This window comes from Chlorocebus sabaeus, unplaced genomic scaffold, assembly GCF_047675955.1.
Source record: "Chlorocebus sabaeus isolate Y175 unplaced genomic scaffold, mChlSab1.0.hap1 unalloc_scaffold_692, whole genome shotgun sequence".
NCBI lineage: Eukaryota > Metazoa > Chordata > Mammalia > Primates > Cercopithecidae > Chlorocebus > Chlorocebus sabaeus.
Genome location: NW_027328028.1, coordinates 1 through 24135, shown reverse-complemented (window position 1 = coordinate 24135; position 24135 = coordinate 1). Strand labels below are relative to the sequence as shown.

Genomic DNA, 24135 nt, shown 5'->3' with positions numbered 1-24135 from the left:
GGCAGTCTGGGAAGCATTCTGGACACTTGGCCTGCACTGTCACAGCTCCTCCCTGCAGGATCGCAGATGTTTGGAGATTGTAGTGATAACTGTTATCATTGAGAATGTCATTCTCACAGGCTCTAATAAGTCAGGATCTATTCAGTGTTAATTTGTTAAAGACAACTGTATTTCTAGCCAAATCCATGTGAGACGTTTCTCCTGGCAGTGTTGCTGGGGGTATTCCCGTGGCTTAGTCTTAGGGAAGCACACGCCTTTGAATACTGCTGAAGCTGTGAGTACCCAAAGCGCACCACAGTATTTTTGCCATACAGGGTGTTAGTCACTGATACACGTCTCAGTCAGACCTGATGGATTCTTGACCGCTTCCTTTCTTAATTTTTTAATTTTTAATTTTTATTTTTGTTTTTTAAGAGCATAACCCCTCAGGTGGCCACCATGAATCTCTGGTGTTTTCAGTTGGCTGCAGCCTATTTGCCATCTCTGATTCAAACATATTCGAAGCCTGATGATGCTTCCCTCGGTTGTTCTTCTGCTGTGTGACCTCCGTGCCCGCAGGGTTCAAGACTGTCAGAGCTGGGAGCCACCTTCACAACTACCAGGGTTTCCGGAACCTCCTTTATCTAGCCCTGGGGATGGAAGAGATGTCATCAGAGGCGGAGGCTTATTAGGTTTACATGCCATTGATAACGAATGAGGAGGTTTTCTTTTATATAAGGGGCGCTTCTTATAATGTGCTTTAGTAGGGTAAAGAAGCTTTTGAGGGTTGCTTTCTCTGGAAAGATAATTTGTGATCCTGCTGTTGCTTTCAACAAAAGTATAATTTGCACACCAGTGCATGTTGTATTACTGAGCACTGGCTGACAAATGGCTCTTAACTCGTCGTTCACTCCGCCACTGTTTCTTGAATGGCATATGTGTGCCAGCTGTAGTAGGAACTTGCTAGACTCTAGGACTAACCCTTATGAAACGGGGGTCCTGGGGGAAGCAAATGCATATAACTCTAAAGGTTTGAGGGGATATCAGAGGGGGCGACTATAGGTGCAAAACTTCATTCATTCATTGTCCCATCTAGGAGGTTTTGTGTCTTAGCAGCGTGTTCCATAGCAACACATCCCTCTATCAAAATATTCATCATATTATTTTGAAATTCTCTGCTTAGGTATGTGTTTTTCTGACTAAGTTTAGAACTGGTTAAGGACAGGCTATGGGGTATGTATTATATATATCTACACACATATATTTATATATATACACATTACCATTGTAAATATACTATATATTCATATATATATTCATATATATATTTCTCCCTCTCTATATATACATAAACACCACACACATATATATGCACACATATATATGAAGTACACACACACACACACACACACACTCTTCTACTGCCAAGCACAGAAAGTGAAAACTAGACAAGAGTTCTTTTAGTGTTCATGAAAAAATAGATGTGTTAGTTGAGAGCGTCCTTAAGTTGCCAGGGGAAAGACAGGATGGATTCACAAAGGGAGATAGTGTGTTTTTTATTTTTTTCTTTGTTTAACTCTTGAATTCGAAATAATCCAGACTTATGGAAAAGTTGCAAAAATAGTACAGAGAATTCCCATATACTCTTCCCTCAGATTCCCCAAACATTTCACCCCATTTGTACTTTCTCTGTGGATATAATTTTTTTTTTTTCTGAAATGTTTGAGAGTGGAAGGTAGAATGCAGGGCAGGGTGAAAGGCGGAAGGAGACAGGTGGGTTGGGAGGCTTTTTTTTTTTTTTTTTTGACCTTCTGAGATGGAGTTTCACTCTTGTCACCCAGGCTGGAGTGCAATGGCACGATCTCGGCTCACTGTAACCTCTGTCTTCTGAGTTCAAGTGATTCTCCTGCTTCAGCCTCCCGAATAGCTGGGATTACAGGCACCCACCACCATGCTTGGCTAATTTTTTGTATTTTTAGTAGAGGGGTTTCACCATGTTGGTCAGGCTGGTCTTGAGCTCCTGATCTCTGATGATCCACCTGCCTTGGCCTACCAAAGTGCTGGGATTTCAGGCGTGAGCCACTGTGCCTGGCGATTGGGAGGCTTTTGCAGTAACCCAGAGCGCTGTGATGAGGGCTGGACCTGGTTGGAAATGATGAGAAAGGTGAGAAGTGGTTAGGTCTGGCATATATTTTGAAAGGAGAGTTTAAATGGGTTGGATGACAAGAGAGAGAAAAAGAAGTTTTAAGGATGATGTCAAGGATTTTGGCCTGAGTAACTGGAAGACTAGAGATGCTGTTATTGGCATCGGGAAGACTCCGGGAGGAGTGGGTTATAGCAGGGGGAATCAAAAGTGTGTTTTCGGTATGCTAAATTTGAGGTCCAAAAAGGAATGTCAAGGAGTGTTGGCTGGGGGCGGTGCCTCACGCCTGTAATTCCAGCACTTTGGGAGACTGAGGCAGGCAGATCACCTGAAGTCAAGAGTTCGAGACCAGCCTGATAATTATTAAAATCGATCATTGATGCTTACTAATTAATCATATTATTGCTTCTAATACTGCAGGGGGTGTATACCTACCTGTGATGTTGTTCCTAATATCCAGGGACAGAGAGCATGATTTTAGTTTTAATATCACAGTAGGTGTACACGCACCCTGCTAAACTGATCCTAATATCCAGGGGGGTAGAATATGACATGACTCCCAACATAGCAATGAATGGACAGCCACCCGGTGATATTGCTCCTAATATTCACAGAAGAAGCGTATGATATTACTCCCAATATCACAGGGAGGGTACAGCTCTTCTGTGATATGGTTCCTAGTATCTGGAGGGAGAGGGGATGATAATAATTCCAGTATCACAGGCTATGTTCACCCACCCTGTGATATTGTTATTAATATTCTGGAAGGGAGAGGATGATATGATTCCCCATAGAGTAGGAGGCATACACCCAGCCTGGGATATTGTTCATAATATCCATGGAGAGGAGAGGCTGATGTTACTCCCAATATGGCAGGGGGTGTACATCCACCCTGTGATATTCTTCTTAGTATTCCAAGGCTGAGAGGTTGATATTACTCCCAGAATCGCAGACACCGTACACCCCCGTGTGATACTCTTCCTGATATCTGGAAGGGGAGAAGATGGTATTAATCCCCATATCGCAGGAGGTGAACACCCACTCTGTGATATCTTTCCTAGTATGCAGGGGGAGAGAGGAGAATATTATTCCAATATTGCAGAAGATGTACGGGCCCCCCCATGATATTGTCCTTAATATTCCAAGGCACAGAAGACGATGTTACTCCCAGTATCACAGAAGGTGTACACCCCCCAGTGATGTTGTTCCCATGATCCAGGAGGGAAGAGGATGATGTGACTTTTAACCCTTGCACCCTGCAATGCTCTCACCCTGCAACACCCACACCCAGATCAACCTGACATGGGACCAGAGGTGCTGGCTGGGGGTGTTCATTTCTTCTCTTTTCTCCCTTGCCAGATTCAGTAGAGGAAGCTGAGACCGAGTAGCCGCAGGAACAAGGTGGGTTTTGCCCGTGGCTCAGGCTTCCTCTGGTTATGAGCTGGGCCTTGGAGTAACACCAGGGGAGGGGACAGAGCTGAGTATGGTGGGCATTGGATGCGGCTGTCACCCCTCTGTGGTGTGGGTCGGGGACTTGAGGGACATCGCCTGAGGTGGGCCCGAACCTCCCGTCTACTCTGGCACTGGAGGCCGTGGGGTCCCACACTTCTTCCAATGAACATGCTGGCCCCCACCTGGTGCCCGACCGAGGTGGGGCATCCTTTCCACTGCTGGGGCCCACATGTAGCTGTGGGTTCCTTCTTCATGACCTGGAGAAGCTGCAGTTCACCCTGTGCTCTGCCTCAGAGATGGGAGGCCACACTGCCCTCAGTGGGTAGCAGAATTCAGAGCCTTAGGTTGCAGGGGCCTCAACTGAGGTCCCTGAAGGGTCTGCTCCTTCCTGAGGGGAGCCAGAGGGGAAGGGAAGGCTGTTGTAGGTTTGCCTCAGGGAGGGGGTGGTTCCACCCTCTGCCAAAGTCACTGGAGCCAAGGCACGTGGCTCTCCAGCTGCCCCGGAGGCCAGGGTAGTGGCTGGGAGGGGCTGTGTGCCTCTGCCGGGTGGGGGACATTTCTTAGCTCATCTAGTGTAGTCAAGTCAGACATTTGCCTCTAAATCATATTTATTTATTTTTTTAATTCCAAGGCTTTACAGATGAATTAGGAGGCAGTTTGTATAGAAAATACTTTTTACATGTGAGCTTGAAACAGAGAGTCTGTTTAAATCTAGGTTTATCCCTTCCCAGTAATGCCTCCTTTCATCCCAGGTTTTCCAACAGGAAATGCGCTTGTTTGCTCACCTCTGGGAGGGGGCTTTGGCTAGGAATCCACCAAAGCCAGCAAACACCAGTGGGCTGCTTGAGCAGTCTGGCCTTTGTTAACCCTTTAGGAACTGAGGGCTTCAGGTTTTCAGACCATCCAAGGTGAAGGTGGCCACAGGGGCCTGGCAGCTTTCCCATCCTTCCTGCAGGGATGGTCCGTTTCCCTGCACGGAGCTGGGTACATGGGGACAACACCCCTGTCTTGTGCCATCGGTGGCTTTACCAATTTTGCATAGCAGCTTTTGAGCTGATCAATAGCTCTGATTGGCTGTTGAGGATTTCATGGATTCCTGTACCCCACCGGGGGGCCCAATATGCTGACAAAAGTTCCGTTTGTAGTTGTAGTGCTGCGTATACATGGGTCCAGTTAGAAGGCTTTGATTCTTTCTAAAGGGAAAGGCATCTCTGAGGGGTCACTGAGCTGACATAGTCTCCTAAAACCTTGCTGTCAGGTGGGTGACAAAGCAGGACAGGAGGCTGATATTGTAGGAGAGTCGGGCCACGGGCCTGCGTGTTCTCTCTGTCCCCATAGTGCCGGAGTTCCTACGTGCTCCAGGCCCCGAGTTTGCATTGCACATAATTCTCAAGGGCTCGTGGCAAGCTGCGCCAGGGTCGGGGATGTGGGGACTCTGCCCCCAGTGGACCAAGGACTCACATCTGTCTAGGTGTTTTTGTGACTTGCAGAAATACCTCCACCTTGCCTGGGCCTGGAGCCACAGGAGACCCTGCCGAAGGTGAAGAATGTTCTGAAACAATGCAAGACCTGCCCAGGCTGCCCCCTGGAGCCAGCGTCCTGGGGTCTCTGTGCGGCATCCCGCAACGTGAGCTTGCAGGACCCCGAGGAGCCCTCCTTCTTCTTGGAAGCTGAGGACGACTGGGAGGACCCAGAGGCCCTGAGCTCACTGCTGCTGTTCCTGAATGCCCCCGGGTCCAAGGCCAGCTTCCGTGGCCTGTACGACGTGGCGCTACCATGGCTGAGCGGCATGTTCTGCAGCTTTAGCGACGAGGAGGAGCTGACTGGGCGCCGGGCACAGGCCCGAGGGGCGGCCAAGAAAGCTGGCCTCCTCATGGCCGGAGTCCGTGCCATCGTGGACCGCCTGGTGGCCCTGGCTTCACGTGCTTCATGGACAGAGCCTGGTGACCCTGAACATCCTGTAGTCTGTCCAGGATGCAGTGGTGGCCAGCGAGGACCAGCAGGGTGTGATTGCCAACATGCTGGCCATGGCTCTGAAGAGGACAGGCCAGATGAGGCAGGCAGCCGAGGGCTACTACTGCGCCTTACGGGCGCCTTGGGACCTGGGGCAGCGGAGGAACCAGGCAGTGGTGCTGGCCAACTTTGGGACCCTGTGCCTGCACGCGAGTGCCAGCAGGCTGGCCCAGCACTACTTCCTGGGGGCCGTGCGGCTGTTCTCAAGGCTGCCCTGTCAGGGAATGTGGCCGGGACTTCACCCACGTGCTCCTGTAGCTGGGCCACCTCTGCACCCGCCAGGGCCCGGCCCAGCAGGGCAAGGGCTACTATGAGTGGGCCCTTCTGGTCGCCGTGGAGATGGGCCACGTGGAGAGTGAGTGCCCCAGTTCCTCCTGTGCGCCTTCTGGGGCCACTTGGGTCAGGGCACACCTGGGGTTTGTGATTCGGAAACAAGTGGTGGGTTTTCCGCCATCGAAAGTGCTGAGCCATGGCCAGCAGCAGATGTTGGCAAGCGCCCTGGAGACAGGCAGTTCCCATGCACGGCCAGGCCCTCTGTGGCCTATTGAGGCAGCCAGCTCTTCCTGGTTTGCCCAGGGACCATCCTGCCTTGAGCACTGAAAGTCCTGCATGCTGGGAATTCCTAGACATAACCCTGGGATCAAGGCAGGCTCTGCTGAGCTGGGACTTTGGGCCCCTCCATGAGCCAGGCCCTGAATGCCAGTTCTTGTGCCCGTGTTATCTGCTTGGTATGTTGGCAGCCTGCGCACCTGTCATCCCACTTCACAGAGGACACGGGGACGGGTGATTGCCCAAAGCCGCAGAGCAGTTCATGCAAAAGCAGCTCGTTGTGCAGAGTGTGCCGGGCCCCACCCACAAATGGGGCTTGTGGGGTCCTCGGGTGGCAGGGACTGAGCGTGGGAATGTGAGCTTCAGGCCACAGAAGCCACAAAAGGGTGAGTGGCGTGATGGCGGGGCAGCACTTGGCCCTGGGTTAGGGAAGCCTCTTTAGTCTAGAACCAGAGGGTTGAGAGGATTTAGTCAAGTAATAGTTGGTGGATGAGGGGCTAGTGGTGGAGGAGAGGCTGGTGGTGTAGCCTGTGTGAAGGCCTAGGGCTGAGAGAGTAGGGGTGAGAGAGTGGGGGTGAGTGAGCGGGGATGAGTGGGGTGTGATGGGGGTGAGTGAGCGGGAGTGGGAGCGGGGATGAGTGGGGTGTGAGTGGGGGTGAGTGAGCAGGGCTTATGCAGGGAGGTGCAGAGTTGGGAGTAGGTGGGTTGGGTGCTGGATGGTGAGAAGCTCTTCTGGAGAGCTAAGCAGAGCCTGGGGCCTCAGGCTGTGGCTTGGCCTTTTCCCCAAGAGCACTGGGGAGCCATAGAGTGCTATCGAACAGTCACTGCAGACTGAGCAGTAAACGGACAGTAGGTGGGCAGGGCTGTCTGAAATCTAGGCCACAGAGGATAGATGAGGCAGTTGAGTCCAGGGAAATGGCTGAGGCAAGGGATACTGTTGTGGGTCCCCTCTGTCTTGCAGCGCTTTGTCATGGCATAGTGAGACCACTCAGAGGTGCCTCCTGTGACCTGGACCAGAGCCCCAGGGGCTGTGACCAAACCTGCCCATTTCCAGCACAGGCCTGGCACCCACTCCTGGCCCTAGGAGGGATAAGATTTTGGAAAGGACCATGTGAAGGGGCCCCGGTGCCACACATCTGCCCAAGGAGGGTTGGGGGGTTCAGACCCAGGCTTCTTCCCCAGGGACATTCTCTGACTGGAAGGAGACCCTCCAGGAACCCAGCACCCCAGCCCCTACTGCAGCCTCCAGTGGCTCTTGGCACAATAGCCTGTGGCACCTCCTCCTACGAGGCCCTCCCTGGGGTGCTGGGGGATTCAGACTTGGAAATGCAGGCCAGGAAACGGGGATCATGCTTCCCTGTCTCCCCACCCTGCGCTGAACGATCGAGAAGACCGAGGGCGGGGCTGATACCCCACATGCTTCCTTGGGGTCATTTTTGAGTCACTTTCGGTAGTTTGTGTCCTTCTAGGAGTTTGGCTGTTGTGTCTAGATGGTCTGGTTTGTTGGTGTACAATTGTTCGTAGTGTTTTCATGGAATCCTTTTATTCCTGTCAGGTCAGCAATAATGTTTCCTCTTTCATTTCTGATTTTAGAAACTTGGGTTTTTAATTTTTTATTTCTTCATTTTTATTAGAGATGGGGTCTCATCATGTTCCCCCAGGCTGGTCTTGAATGCTGGCCCCAGCGATCCTTCCACCTCAGCCTCACAAAGTGCTGGGATGACAGGCGTGAGCCATGGTGCTCAGTCTCTGATTTTAGTCATTTGTGTCCCGTCTTTCTTTTCTTGGTCAGTCTAGTGAAAGATTTGTCAATTGTGTTATTTTCAAAAAACCCACCTTCGGTTCTGTTGATTATCTCTTTTGTTTTTCCATTCTCTGTATTTTTACTTCCCATTTCCACTCTCACGTTTATTATTTTCTTCCTTTTATTCACTTTGGGTTTAGTTCTTTTTCTAGTTTCTCAAGGTGGAAGGTTAGGTTTTTGATTTGAGATTTTTCTTCTTTCTTTGAATGTAGACATTTACAGTTATAAATTTCCCTTTCAGCACTGCCTTAGCTGCATCTTGGAATTTTTGATACGTTGTGCTATTTTTTATTTTTAAAGACAGAGTTTTGCTCTATTGCCCAGGCTGGGGTGCAGTGGTGCCATCTTAGCTCACTGCAACTTCTACTCAAGTTTGAGCCATTCTCATACCTCAGCCTCCCGAGTAGCTAGAATTACAGATGTGCACCACCCCACCCGGCTAATTTTTGTATTTTTTTTTTTAATATAGAGACGGGATTTCACCATGTTTCCTAGGCTGATCTCAAACTCCTGGACTCAAGCGATCCTCGCGCCTCGGCCTCCCACAGTGCTGGGATGAGAGGCGTGAGCCACCGCACTGGCCGGGGCTGTGCATTTGTTTGCATTCTTCTCAAATTAGTTTTCGGTTTCCCTGATGGTCTCTTTGACTCACTGGTTGTTTAGGAGTGTGTAGTTTTCACATATTTTTGAATTTCCCACACTTTCTTCACTGTCGATTTCCAGTTTTGTGCCAGTACAGCTGAAGAACACCTCTGCTTTGGTCTGAGTCCTTCTCCATTCACTGAGGCTCATTTTGTGGCCTGGCACATGGTCTGTCATGGGCAATGTCCCATGGGTGCTCGAGAGGACTGTGTATTCGGCTGTTGTTGGGTGGCGTGTGTGACAGATGTCCATTCGGCGTACCTGGTTTCCTATGTTAATCTCCGGAATGTTTCTGACACTAGAAAATCAGGCTTTGGGAGAGGCCAGTGAGCCTGTGGCTTGGGAGCCTGGTTGCATGAGAGAAGCATGTGTGGGAACGCCAGGGGCCGGCTTTGAATCCCATTCCCCCAACATGATGCCGTGTGTGGCAGACATGACGCTTGGCTTTGCTCTCTCAGGGTTCTATCTGCGACAGGGGCCACTTGTGCCCCTGGCCTCATCAGCTCAGGCTGAAGGCAGCCCTGGTCCTGGCCAGAGGGTCTTTGTGAAGCAGAAATAGATGGCCTGGTGCACGGGCCGAGCCCCTGCTGTTCACTCTGTGTCCATCCACAACCTCGGCCCTGGGAGTTGTAAAGAAGGCCGGCCTGTACCATGAGCATCTGCACCAAGATGTGCCCATGTCACAGTGTGCTCAGCGTCTGCCCTGGCGCAGGTGCATAGCCTGTCTGCGCTCAGGCGGCCCGCCTATGGAGCCCAGGCTCACAGAGGAGTGAAGGAGGCAAGCAGGGGCCTCCGAGCACAGCCAGCCTCACTTCGATGCTGGGAGACTAACGTCTTCCATTTTGTCTTCTGCCCAGACCAACTGCGGGCCGTCCAGTGGCTGTGCTACTTCTACAGCCACCGTCATGCCCAGCGAGGCCCAGTACATCATCTACCACGATCTCCAGCTCTCCCTGGCCTGCAAGGTGGCCGACAAGGTGCTGGAGGGGCAGCTCCTGGAGACCTTCAGTCAGGTCTACCTGTCCCTGGGCACGGAGCGGTAAGGGCTGGCTTTGCAGTGGTGGAGGTGGGGACGGGCAGGGAGAGGGGCACAGGGAAGCTGGCCCAGGGCCCAGCAGCCCCTCTCCTTTTGATCATTTGGTGCTTTGGCATCAGATGCTTTGAGCTGGCCGGCCTGGGGTCATCCCAGGGCTGCTGCTGGCCCGTGAGTCCCAGCTTGAGCCTCCCTTGTTGGGTCAAAGGTCATCTCAACCCCAGCAGAGGCAGTACGTGCACTCTGGGCTGTTCTTCCTACTATGGTGGCTTTTGTCATCTTACCTGTGCCTGCCCCGAATCTTCACTCCTGGCCTTCATCTGTCCCCTTAAATGTGACCACAGTAGCCACCTGTGGCTTCTCTCCCACAGAAGACAGAGCCAGTTGTGTCACCTGCTTCTCTGGGGCAGGGTTTCAAGGTCTCACATCCCATATTTGGCCTAGTCAGCTTCCTCCAAGCATCCTGACCTGGTGGGGTAACCATGGCCCTGGCCACCCCACCCATAGGGCCCAGTGACATTGCTGCAGTCACAGCCCCTTGAGTGTTGGACTTACTGAGAGAGCAGAGGAGCCGCCAGATTCCACAGGGACCTGGGAGACTGAGTCCGGTCTTGACCTCAGGTTCACAGAAGGAAAATGGGCCAGTGTGCTAGAGCCATGCTTCTCAAAGTGTAGTCCCTGGACCAGTAGAGCAGCATCCATGTCACCTAGGAGTTTGTGGCAAGTGGGAGTTCTAGGGCCTGCCCCAGGCCGGTGGAGCCGGAAGCTCTGGGGGCAGGGCCAGCAAGCTATAAGGACAGGCCTCCGGGTGACTGTGATGCCTGCACACCTTGAGAACCATCAGCCTAGATGGCCTCTGAACACTAACGGCTCCTGGTGCGTCTGGAGAAGACACCGGCCATGTCTGGGAGGCAGGGGAGATGGACTAGCACACTCCTCCTGCCACAGGGCGGCATGATGCTCGATTCCCTCAGAAGGATGTCCTTCATCTTTTCCATGCCGTGTGTGTTCACCCTGGCCCTCCCAGCAGCCTGGGAAAGGCAGAACACTGCACACACAAGAGGGCCGTTCCCAGTCCCCACATGCCAGATTCATCTGTCACCAGACCCACGGGAGGAGGCAGACTGGTTCCAGGAGGATGAGAGCCCTTGTTCTGACACCTGTGTCTGATTCCAGGGCCTACAAATCCTCTCTGGACTACACCAAACGAAGTCTGGGGATTTTCATTGACCTCCAGAGGAAAGAGAAGGAGGCACATGCCTGGCTGCAAGCAGGGAAGATCTATTACATCCTGCGGCAGAGCGAGCTGGTGGACCTGTACATCCAGGTGAGTGGCAAGGGATGCAGGAGGAACCCTGTGCTATTCACTCTCTGTCCATCCACCCATCCATTCATCCTTCCATCACCTATTTATCTGTTCATTCTTCCATCCATCCACTCGCCTGTTCATCCTTCCATCCATCCATCCATTCACCTGTTCATCCATCCATCCCTTTATCATCCATTCATTCAGCCACCATTCATCCATCTGTTTGTCCGTTCATCCTTCCATCATCCATCCATTTACCTGTTCATCCTTCTAGCCATCATCCATCCTTCTGTCCATTCATCCATCCGTCCTTTTATCATCCATCCATTCACCCGTTCATCCATCCATCCATCCATTCATCCTTCTATCCACCATCCATCCACCTGTTCATCCTTCCATCCATCCATGATTCATCCATCTATCCATCCATCCATCCTTCCATTCATCTGTCCATCCATCCATCCATCCATCCATCCATCCATTCATCCATCCTTCATCCATCCACTTGTTGTTCCATTCATCTGTCCATCATCCATCCATTCACCTGTTCATCCATCCATCATCCATCCTTCCATCATCCATCTACCTATTGATCCTTCCATTCATCCATCCTCTCACCCATCCATCCATTCACCGTTCGTCCATCCATCAATCATTCATCCATCCACCCACCCACCAATCTACCTATTAATGCATCCCTCCATTCATCTATCTGTCCATTTGTTTATCCATACATTCGTCTATCCACCATCTATCCATCCCCATGTACATACATCATCTACCCTCCACCCATCCATACATTATCTACCCACGCATACATACATCCAGACATACACACATCATTCCACCCACCCATCCATCCACCCATCCACCCACCCACCCGTCCGTCCATCCATCCACCCGTCCGTCCATCCATCCCAGCATTAATCTATCCACACACCCATCCATCCATCCATGTGTCTACATCTCCTCATCCATTCATCCATCCATCCACTCATTCCTAAGCCACTGCTGAGCACCTGTTGTGTGCCTTTTCCCTCCCTCCAACTGGTTCCCTCACATCCTCCCCCGGTGGCCAGCATCTTCTCCCTGAGGGCAGAGGCACGGCCCCTCACAGTGCACAGCACTTGCTGGTATACAGTACATGCTCAAATAATGTGACCACTCAGTTAACACACAGAAGAACTTGCTCCAAGCGACACGTGGCACATCTCCTTACAAAAGGAATCTATCACAGTGGCTGTTTTCAGAGGCTTTCCCAAACACAGTGTGATCTGGAACAAATTGTGAAGTCCACGAGCCTGGTGAAGCTTTCATTATTGAGCACCTGCTGCACACCTCCTTGAGCTGAGGAGAGGGATCAAGAGCTCATGGCCAAGAGGGGACCAGGCCCACCCACAAACACTGAAACACTGCTGATGTGGCAGGCATGTGACAACGCAGAAAGGAGCCAGGGGCTGGGCTCCCAGCAATCTGGGGGCCACGGAGACTGGTTTGAGTGCAGGGGGAGTGGGCTAGGGCTAGCCCTGGTGGTAGGATTCACAGGTGTCGGGCTCCTGGGCTGCAGCTGCTCAGTCACCTCCTGGCACTCAGGAGCATCAGTTCATTGTCCTCATGCCAGTGGTGGGGGCAGCCCTCATGCACAGGGTCTGAAAAATGCTCAAGTGTACCTGTAGTGTGTGAGGGGAAGGAGCCTGGCAAAGGTGCGCGTAGCCACCTCGCTAGGTGTGGGTCTTGAGGGAACTTCTGTCTCCTTTCAGGTGGCACAGAATGTGGACCTGTACACAGGCAACCTCAACCTGGGGCTGGAGCTGTTTGAGGCAGCTGGAGACATCTTCTTCAATAGGGCCTGGGAGCGGGAGGAAGGCATGTCCTTCTACTGGGTGAGCTGGCCTGTGGGCTGATGTGGGTGGGCCTCAGTGGGGCACCTGGAGGGCCGAGACACAGGTGTGGCAGGGTAGAGGCCTCCCAAATGGAGGCAGGGCCACCCATGCACATGATGAGTTTCCAAGTGGTCTCACCGGGAATGATATTGACCATGACCCTGCCTGGGACAAACGCTCGGGGCCTGGACGTGACAATGGCTCTACCCTTGTACCTGATGACCTCAAGCAACCATGAGTGGGAAGTCCTGTCCCCATCTTCCAGATGAGGAAACTGAGGCTCAGAGAGGCACAGGGACATGTCAAAGGCCACACAGCATATCAGTGGGAGGCCCAGGTCTGCATGCACCCCGAAGTGGGACGGCTTCTCCCTTCCTCTGAGCTCACGGTGTGGCTCAGCCCTGGGCACAGATCAATGTGGTGTTTTTAGAGCAGAGAGGAGTGCTGGCTCCCCCCAGTCAGACCTCCGGTGCCCAGGTGGGAGAGGCTGGTCTGAGGCTATCGGGTGTAGCTGGATGGGCCTCAGGTGACTCTTCAGCCCCCAACTTGGATGTCTGAACTGTGTGTTATCCCAGAGCACAGAGCTGTGTCGAGGTGCAGGGATAGCTGGGGTGTGGGAAGCTCCAAGCACGTGTTTGAGCTCTGAGGAGGGCGCTGGGCAAGGTGGGTGCTGCGAAAAAACTGACCCCACCTGCCTGTGTGGTAGGACCGGGCCCTGCCCCGGCAGTGACTACGGACAACCGCAAGGTGGAGCTGCAGCTACAGCTGTGCAACAAGCTGGTGTCATTGCTGGCCACACTGGAGGAGCCCCAGGAAGACTTGGAGTTTGCCTACATGGCCCTAGCACTCAGGATCACTCTGGGCAAGTCCCCTGAGCCCCCGCCCTGCCAGGACCCACACTTTGCCAGAGCCCAGCCTCCAGGTCTGCAGGGCAGGAGCTGAAACAGCTGCTGGATTTTCCTGGTCTCCTGTCCAGGCAGGCAGATCTGCCCAACTGGCTTCCCCGTCCGTCTGTGGGGCACAGCCCGAGGTCTCTCACGCAGTGCAGAGTTCCCTGCCTGACTGAGCTCTGCTTCCTCTGCCTGTTCCCGCTGCTGACCACAGGGGCCGCCCAGTGTGCCCTCTGCCTTCCAGACATGCCAGGCATCTCGTTGGTCCCTGTATGTGCCAGGCTGAGTGGCACATTCCCTTTCTCTTGTGCCCTTCCCACCCTCATCAACCACACGACTCTCTGGCTGATAAAATCCCAGTTCCCCTTCCAGCAGTCTGCCCCTTAAGGCCGGGCATCCCCTGGTGCTGTGCCAGGGTCGTCTGTCCCCCTCCAGAGACAGGGAACCCTAGGCAGGCCACATGCCCCAGCGCCTTGTGCCCCGTGGCCCAGTACACAGTAGGTGTGCAGCTGACTCCCCAAGGTAGGGGGCTCTGATCAGGACACACCCAGGAGGAGTCGGATGTCACGTCTGTGGGTTGCCTGGAGCCGGGGAGCCCGGGAGCACCTGGACTGCATGGCTTTTGGGCTCCCCTGGTTAAAACCAGTGAGCAAAGGCAGGTGGCTATGTGTAGACACAGAGCTGGGCCATCCAAGTCCGACTTTGCCAAAGCCTCTCAGTAGACAGGGGCAGGCCTTACTAGTTCTGCTTTGCAGATGGGAAAGTGAGTCTGGGAACCTGGAAGGGAACGGCCAGAGCTGCCCAGGTGACCACAGGTGCCTGGAGACAAGCCAGGTGTGCTGCCTGGGATCTGTATACCTGCTCCTGAGGGGCATGTGCCCTCCCTGTCCCAGGGAGCCACATCCTCACACCTGCCCCTTTGGCCTGCACCCCAGGGGACCGGCTGAACGAGCGCGTGGCCTACCACCGGCTGGCCGCCCTGCACCACCGGCTGGGCCATGGCAAGCTGGCGGAGCACTTCTACCTCAAGGCCATTTAGCTCTGTAACTCGCCGCTGGAGTTCAACGAGGAGACCCTCTACTACGTGAAGGTGTACCTGGTGCTCCGTGACATCATCTCCTACGACCTGAAGGTGGGTGGGAGGGGCAGGGCTCGGGGTGTTCCCAGCCCCCTTGGAGTGGGATCTCCACCCGGACCCCAGAGGCCTGGGTTCCAGCCTTTCTTAGGAATGGCCCAGTGGCCTCCCTGGAGCTCTACACCCAGCTGGAGGAGCCGGCAAGGTTAGCAGGTAAAACCCAGCTCCCCAGATGGCCAGGCCCCACCCTCAAGAACTCAGTCTCAGCCAGGGAGGCTGACACATGAGTGGGTAATGGTGGCCTCTGGGTAAAGAAGGGGGATTGTAGTCAGGGGGCCCTCCTGGAGGAGGTGACACCAAAGCTGAGTCTTGACAGTCAAGTGTCAAGGTGAATTTAACAAAGAAAACAGGGTCGGGAGAGTGACATTTCAGAGGACGGCATCATCCTCACATTGAATCCACGTTGCAAGATCCAACCGAAATCCTGGCGCCTCCTCTAGGAAGCCTGCCCAGGGTGCCAGCCTGCACTGAGCAACTCCTTCCTGGAGTCCCGAGACACCTTGAATCTTCACATCACCCAGGAAGGGTGGGGTGGTACCAGTGTCTTACCATTGGGTTCACAGACAGGGAAACCCCAGCTCAGGGCAGGTGCAGTGGGGCGGGGCCCCAGCCAGCCAGGCTGAGGCCTTGTTAGGTCGGGTGTGTCTCGAGGGGAGGTGCTGTGCTCCCTCTGCCCCCAGCCCTGCAGGGGTGGAGAGCTGGGATTGGCGGACTGAGATCTGTGGTGTCTCCACCCATCTGCCCAGCGGGCACCGCCCCTCCTTAGCATCACACCAGCCTCGTGTCAGTGCTCCTTACGGGCTGAGGTGCCAGGGCACTCCAGTCCAGGGGCCGAGATCTTGGGGGCCTTAGAACAACATGAGGAGCTGGGGCAGCCCTAAGACCCTGCCCCGTATACTCCACCGCAGGCCTGGGGCTGCCCGGGAGGCCCCCACCCAGTACTGGCGACACCTGGTGGTCAGACGTGGTTTCTGTGGCCTCCCAAGTCCCAGCCAGATAGGGAGGTGCCAAGTATCAGGCCCAGGGGGACGCTGCTCACCGCTAAGGGGCTCGACTGAGACCCAGGGGGACGGACCTCCCAGAAGAGGCCTTTATCTGTCTTGGTCAAGCCTGCCGCCCACTCCGCCTGTCCAGGAGAAAGGAAAGCGCCAAGTAATACCTGAGAGGCCAAAGTCCATGGTTGGGGTCGAGGGACAGAGGCCTCCTTCACCTCCTTCCCATGCACAGCCCTCCTTCCCATGCACAGCCTTCCTTCCCATGCACAGCCCTCCTTCCCATGCACAACCCTCCTTCCCATGCACAGCCCTCCTTCCCATGCACAGCCCTCCTTCCCATGCACAACCCTCCTTCCCATGCACAGCCCTCCTTCCCATGCACAGCCCTCCTTCCCATGCACAGCCTTCCTTCCCATGCACAGCCTTCCTTCCCATGCACAGCCCTCCTTCCCATGCACAGCCCTCCTTCCCATGCACAGCCCTCCTTCCCATGCACAGCCCTCCTTCCCATGCACAGCCCTCTGGGCCTCATCGTGACTATGCTGTCAGTGCAGGCCAGCTTCCCACAGGGAGGCCCCCTTGGAATTCCCCAAGGGCGGCTGTCTTTCCAAGGCTACACCCTGCTCCTTGTATAGGAGGCTCTGGACCCAGGGCCCAGAGGAGTGGGAGAAAAAGCCAGGCTGGATGGGACCTGGAAGGCTGGCAGAGAAGCAGGGGTAAATGGGCATCTTTGCCAATTGCCTCTAAAATGGGGTCCCCTTTAGTCTACACATGAGAGTGAGCCCTGGAATAGTGTGGATTAGGTGTTTACTGGCTCACGCTGTCACTCACTAGCTGCTGCACACACTACAGGCACATGGAAATGCACACGCAAATGCACACAGGCACAGGCACAGGCACACACAGGCGCACACGCACAGACATGCGCACGCAGACATGCACACACAGGCATGCACACAGGCACACACACAGGGACATGCACACACAGGAACACAAACACGCACATTCACATGCACAGGCACACGCAGAGACATATGTATTGGCTGGCTCCTTCCTGTTTAGTTGGGAAGCCCCCACCCCTTCAGGAAGCCTTTGCCTTCCACCCCCGGCTGAGTCTGGGGCCTCCTGGGCTTCCCTCTACCACAGCCCGGGCCACCCTGCGTGGTCAGTGTTCACTCCCAGGACCCTCAGACTGGAAGCAAGGACGTTAGGCTCAACCATGCACCCAGCACAGAGTCCAGTGTTCGGTTGGGCCAGGGGGCATTGGATGAGCAGTGGCAGTGACTCGGGGCCTTCTCACGCCCCTGCTCCGTGTGTGGGGCGGGGCAGTGAAGGAATGGACTGCTGCATGTTGGACTTTGTCATTGGCCCTGGGAGCCATCTTGAGATGGTAAAGAGGGACAGGCCAGGCATGGGTCTTAGAGAGGTCCTTTGGGTGACCCCATGTGGAGGAGGTGCCTGGGGAGAAGCCGGGTGGGGGATGGGAGGGTCAAGGAGGAGGTCTGGGAGATGGCATCCCAACCCAGGGATGGTGAGTTTGAGCCAAAGACGCATTGAAAATGGGAGTGGATGTCTGGGGAGTCACACTCCGTCAATATTTCAGGGAACATTGCCAGAGAGGACACCTGTGAGATGGTTTTGTACCTGGCCTGGCCCGTGGAGGGCCTGGAAATGGTTAGCATGGACAGGGGCCAGAGGGGAGCCTGGGTCACTCAACACCATGCCCCTGCTGTGGCTTGGAGCCACGGGTCCTGCATGGAACTCTCAGAGCAGGCAAGATCTGCCCTGACCTCAGCCCATGGGGAAAGCAGCCACTGCCTGCAGAGAGAGTGGCACTGGGGCAGGAGGCTTGGGGTGAGTGGGGTGTAGGGGCAGTCAGGAAGGCTTCCGGGGGTGTCAGGGTCATCCCCACCTCCTGCAGCTGAGACCACAGCAGTGTCACAGGCTTCGGGACTCATGGGGTGAGCCAGCATCGGATGGACATGTGGAATGACCTGGAGACAGGAACGGCCTCTGGGAAGACAGGCTCCGAGTCCCCCTTTTGCTGACCATGACCTGTCCCCTTCAGGACCCGTTTGATGCAGCCGGGTACTACCAGCTGGCACTGGCAGCCGCCGTGGACCTGGGCAACAAGGCACAGCTGAAGATCTACACGCGGCCAGCCACCATCTCCCACAACTTCCTCCTGGACTGCGAGAAGTCGCTCTTCTTCTACCAGAAGGCCAGGACCTTCGCCACAGAGCTCAGCGTCCACAGGGTCAACCTACCTCCTCTGCCACTCTGCGGGTGGACCCCCTGGTTGGCCTCCAGCCACCCTCGCTGAGGACAGTATCTGAGGGGGAGTGGGTTTTGTGCAAGGAGGATGATCTCCTGCCTCTCCTGGTGTCTCCCGTAGCTCATTTTCTGGGTAATGGAAGCATAAAAGCAGGGTTCAAATAGCAATAAATTTTTTTTTTTTTTTTTGCAAAAACATACCGAAGTCCCCATGGCATCCTTCCCTGTGTGCTTCCTGGGCTGTGTCTAGGGGACAGCTGCTTCCCTGGTGGCAGCCCTCTGATCTTGGGGATGAGAAGGACCGTGAGTCCAACAGACCTGGGCCAGGTCACCATGAGCCTTGGTTTCCTCGGCGGCCAGAGTGGAGATGGTGATTGAACTCTGGGCAGCTCCCTGCTCTCCCTGCTCAGAGTTCTTGCGGTAGGTCTCGTGCCACCCTTGCCTTTAACCTTCAGGCCACTGTGCCCGGATGTGGGAGCTGCTAGTGTCCCTGTTCGCCATTGAAGAACTAGAGGCACAGAGAGGTTAGGTATCTGGCCCACCGTCACACAGCAGGTAGAGGCAGACACGCAGAGCCCAGTACACTGACCACCACACCACCCTGCCAGCCTGCAGCCAGGAAGGTGTCCCCCATTAGGACCCAAGGTCAGCTCCTGGACCTCTCTCGTGGTGTCAGGAGAGCCGCAGGCCAGTGAGGGTGGCCCCGGGGATCCCTCACTCAGTGTCCTTTGCTCCCAGACTTGGTTGGGCCGAGCCTGGCCAGTCCCACCTCTGGCCACTGGTCAGCCCTGCGGGAAGTGAGATGCAGGGATCTTCGCCTGTGTAGACGCTGCTACCCTGTATTGAAAGCCTTATCTGGGCTGCCCCCCAGCTGTCCCCACCCACACCCTCCCCTTCCGGACCCCGGCCCTCATCCCAGTCCCAGGAATCCCAGGTTTTCTTTCTTGGAATCTCTTGGCCCCAGGGAATACAGTTCACACGGTCTCTTTGCCAGTTTACGCAAGGAAACTGACGTTCAGAGACTGTGGGTGTCCCACGTGATTGTCACACTGCACTCTCCCAGACCCCTCTTTTAAACACTTTAAATGAGGTGATTTTCACATCGCATGCAATTAACTCTTTCAACGCAAATAATGTGGTGGCATTTGTACATTCACAGTGCTGTGCAACCACCCACACCATCTAGTTTCAAAATGTATTCATCTCCCCAGAAGAAACCTCCCATCCTCACTAAGCAGTTACCCCTCCTTGGTATCCCCCAAGCCCCTCGTTTAATGGAAGGGGAAGCTGAGGTCCGGAGAGAGACTTGCCAGTGGGCAGCGCTCTGATAATAAGGAATCAGGCACCCATCTGCTGCTTCAGCCCTGGGTTGGTTTTCCACCCAGCAGAGGTGACAGAGCCAGGAGGTTCTGGGAGCGCCACAGGTGTCACTGGTTCAGTCCTGGGTTGGTTTTCCACCCAGCAGAGGTGACAGAGCCAGGAGGTTCTGGGACCCCATGCTTGCAGCCAGAGCCCTACCCTAAGCCTCCCCACCAGGGGGCAGCAGAGAGCTTTCCAGAACCGGCCGCGGGGCTGGCGGGAAGCAGCGGGTCAGAGCTGCTGACAAACCTCACGTGGACCCCAGATCGCTGTCTCTGTGGGTTGGGTTTGGGAATTGGAGGGGAGGCCGCATGATTGGAAACGTGAAGACAGCACGGCCTGGCTGGAGCAGCCGGAAGCGCCGTCACGTTGAGTGAGGACACAGACCTCCTGCCCGCTGGGCCGGGCCTGCAGCCATTCTTCTCGGGGTGGGGCCCGTAGGTCCGGGTTGCTCTTTGTCCCTGACCTGCTTCAGAGTCCGGGAGGCTTTGGAACTCTGCCTCCCCATCTACGCCCACCCTGGCTGGTGCCATGAGGGGCCTGGATCCTGGGATCCTGTTCCTCTTGGGCAGCAGAGTCTGGGGGACCAGAGGAGATGAGGGGTCTTCAAGCCCCACATTCAAACCCCAGCCCACCACTGACAGTCTGGGGGTTCGGGATGAGGGAGTTGATGTCTCTGAGCCCCAGTTTTGTCACCACTAAAATGAGGCCGATATAATGGGGCAGAGTGCCAGCCCCCGGGCTAACAGAGGCCTGTTTCCTACTGACAATACCTCTTACTCCTAGGAACAGCTCCAACAACCACACACTAGGGAACACTCAACCCAGGCCAACTTGTCAGAGGCACGTGAACCAGAGCGACTCCATCTTGAATGGGGGCTGGGTAAAGGGAGGCTGAGACCTGCTGGGCCGCATTCCCAGGAGGCTGGGTATTCTTAGTCACAGGATGAGATAGGAGGTCGGTACAAGATACAGGTCATAAAGACCTTCCTGATAAAGCGGGTTGCAGTAAAGTCGGCCAAAGCCCACCAAACCCAAGATGGCCACGAGAGTGACCTCTGATTGTCCTCACGGCTCATTATGTGCTAATTATAACGCATTAGCTACTACATGACACTCCCACCAGCACCGCGACAGTTTACAGATGCCATGGCAACATCTGGAGGTTTCCCTACATGGTCTCAGACGGGAGGACAGAAACTCTCATTTCTGGGAATTGCCCACCCCTTTCCTAGAACACTCATGAATAGTCCAACCCTTGTTTAGCATATGATCAAGAAATAACCATGAAAATGGGCAACCAGCGACCTTTGGTGCCTCTCTGCCTGTGGAGCAGCCATTCTTTCTTTTCTTTTCTTTTCTTTTCTTTTTTTTTTTTTTTGAGATGGAGTCTCGCTCTGTTGGCCGAACTGGAATGCAGTGGCGTGATCTTGGCTCACTACAACCTCCACCTCCTGGGTTCAAGCGATTCTCCTGCCTCAGCCTTCCTAGTAGCTGGGATTATAGACACCTGCCACCACGCCCAGTTAATCTTTTGTATTTTAGTGGCGACAGGGTTTTGCCATGTTGGACCAGGCTGGTCTCGAACTTCTCACGTCAGGTGATCCACCTGCCTCGGCATCCCAAAGTTATAGGATTCCAGGAGTGAGCCGCTGCGCCCGGCCAGAGTAGCCATGCTTTTATTCCTTTTCTTTCCTAATAAACTTGCTTTCACTTTATGGACTCGCCCGGAATTCTTTCTTCTGTGAGATCCAAGAAACCTCTCTTGGGGTCTGGATCGGAACCACTTTCCAGTAACAAACTTGCTTAACCTCTCAGACCCTTCGTCTCTTCATCTGTAACCAAAGACAAAGCCTCCCCCGAGGTTCCAAAAGTGTGGAGAGAACGCATGGGAAACGAGGGGCACAGAGTTGGTGTGCAGAACCAATATCACAGACTGGGTGTCAAGCCACTGTCATACTGGAAGTAATCTCATGCTCTCCCCCAAGTTATGAGGAACAATATCACAGGGGAGTGTGTACCTTCTCTGGTGGTGGGAGTAATATCATCATCTCTATCTTTAGATGACAGGAACGATGTCACAGGGTGGGTGTACACCCCGTGTTTTTGGAAGCAATGTCATTCTCTCTTCTTCTAGGTTTTACGATTTACATCACAGGCGGGATGTACACCCCTTGTTATATTGGATGGAGTCTCATCCTCTTTCAACCTGTATCTTTAGAACAATATCCCATGGCGGTTGTATATCTCTTCAATATTGGTAGTAATACCATCTTCTCCTTTCCTGGATATAAGAAACAATATCACAGGAGGGTGTACACCCCTTGCAATGTTGGTAGTAATATCACCTATCCCCTGTGGTTATTAAGGACAAAATCCCAGGGTGGCTGTACGGTTCCTACGTTATTGGGAGTAATAACATCCATTCACCCCCTGGATATCAGGAACCATATCACAGAAGAGTTGTCCACCCCCTTCGATATTGTCAGTCATGTCATCTTCTTCCTGCCTGGATATTAGGAACGATACCCCAGGGTTGGGGGCGGTGTACACCCACTGCGATATCGAAAGTAAAATCAGCCTCTTTCCCGCTGGATATTAGGCACTATATCACAGGTGTGTGTGCACCTTCTGGGATATTGGGAGCACTATCAGCCTCCACCCCGCTGCATATTAGGAACAACATACAGGGGGCAGGGTGGTCACACCCCCTGCGATATTGAGACCAATATTCTTCTCTTTCCCCTGTACATTAGGAACTACATCACACGGGTCTGTACACCGTCAGAGATACTGGGATTCATGTTATCCTTTCCCCAACTGAATGCCAAAAATGATATCACAGAAGGGTGTACACCCCCTGCAATATGGCCAGTAACATCATCGTCTGTACCTTTGGATACTAGGAACAACATCACAGAGGATGTGTACACTCCCCTGCAATATTGGGCATAATGTTATCCTCTCTTCCCCTGGATATTAGAAACGATATCCCTGGTGGAGGGAGGTGGAGTACCTTAAGAACAACATCACTGGGTGGGTGTACTCCTCCTGCAATATTGGGTGTAGTATCATCCTCTATTGCCTAAGATACTAAGAATAATATCACAGAAGGGGTGTACAGCCACAGCCCCTGCGTTATTGGGAGTAATAGCGTCTTCTCCCACTCTAGATATAAGGAACAATATTCCAGGGATTGTGTACATCCCTTGCTATATTGGGCATAATGTCATCGTCACCCAACGTGGATATTGGGTGCAGTGTCTCAGGGGGGGTGTACACCTTCTTCGATATTGGGAGTAATATCATCCTCTTCCCTCAGGTTCGTAGGCTAAATATCGAAGGGGTTTTACAACTTGTGCGATATGGGCAATAATATCCTCCTATCCCCACCTGGATGTTAGGAACTATATCACAGGCGGCTGTACACTTCTTGGCATGTTGGGAGTCTTATCATCCTCTCCCATCTTGGATATTATGAAAAATATTAGAAATGAGGTGTACACCCGCTGAGATATTGAGAGAAATATTATGCTCTCCTCTTCGGGATATTAGGAACAATATCGCAGGAAATGTGTACAAACCCTGCGATATTGGGAGTAATATTCTCTTCCTTTGAATATAAGAAACACTATCACAGGAGGATGTACCCCCCCGTGATACTAAGAGTCATATCATGTTATTCGGAACAAAAGCAGAGTGGGTGTGTAAAACCCCTGCGATATTGCCACTAGTATTATCTTGTCCATCCCAGGATATAAGGAACAATATCAAAAGGGGATGTACATCCCTGTGATATTGGGGATGATATCTTCCTCTCCCCGGCTGGCTATTAGTAATATCTTCCTCTCCCCGACTGGATGTGAGGGAAAATATCAAAATGGAGGTCCACGCACCTTGTGATACTGGGAGTAATATCATCCTCTCGCACCCTGGATAGAAGGAATAAAAGGACCGAAAGGATGTAAAAACACTGTGGTAGATTCAATTATGTCATCCTCTACCCTCTGGTTATTAGGAACAACATCATAGAGGAATGTACACTTTCTGCGATATTGGGAGTAAAATCAACTTCTCCACACCGGATATCAGGAAGAAGTCCATTAATTATTAATATTAATAACTATAATAAAATTAATAATAATCATTGTCATTAATAATGACAATAAAGATACTAAATATTAATACCGATTAAAAATTGTAATATTAGCATTAATAATTAATAACATTATTAATAATAAAATATGATATCAACAATTAATGTTACTTAAATCAATACTAAGCGATACTGGCAAAAAAAATTACCAATTAATATTAATAAATGACATAATTATTAAAAATTAATTTCTGACATCCATCATCTATTTAAAATCATCATCAATATTAATAGTAAAATATTAATTGATAGTATTACGGATAATTATTAAAATTGATTCTTCATATTTAATAAATAATTATACCATTGTTTCCTGAGCAATGCACTGAAGATGCACACCCGTCAGTGAAATAGTTCATTATTTGCAGAGGAGGAGACGATTCTACTCACAATATTCTAAATAGGCTGTGAGACCACCATGGCTCCCAATAGCCAAGGGGGGGAGAGGGGGTGGCTATTGGTCCCCACCTCGCGGGGGGTGGCTCACCCCCCTGCGAGGTGGCTCCCAATAGCCAAGGG

General features: G+C 53.0%; 1 protein-coding gene across 4 annotated transcripts; it reads left to right on the top strand.

Annotated features, from left to right (window-relative positions):
- The first annotated feature begins 340 nt into the window (after window positions 1-340).
- LOC140711349 (SH3 domain and tetratricopeptide repeat-containing protein 1-like) lies at window positions 341-23768 on the top strand. 4 transcript variants are annotated; one of them, XR_012092530.1, is made up of 5 exons: window positions 341-5942; window positions 9440-9621; window positions 10792-10942; window positions 12685-14829; window positions 17896-17987. XR_012092530.1 is itself a non-coding variant. In XM_073014321.1 (5 exons), the coding sequence occupies exons 1-5, from the start codon at window positions 5364-5366 to the stop codon at window positions 18148-18150; spliced, it is 1290 nt and encodes a 429-aa protein (XP_072870422.1). In that variant the 5' UTR covers window positions 341-5363; the 3' UTR covers window positions 18151-23768. The 4 variants fall into 4 exon arrangements, 3 of the variants coding, with proteins under 3 accessions (XP_072870422.1, XP_072870421.1, XP_072870420.1); XM_073014321.1 differs by having other exon boundaries at window positions 12685-12807; window positions 17896-23768; XM_073014320.1 differs by lacking the exons at window positions 12685-14829; window positions 17896-17987 and having other exon boundaries at window positions 341-3523; window positions 5065-5942; window positions 10792-12678.
- Window positions 23769-24135: the final 367 nt, after the last annotated feature.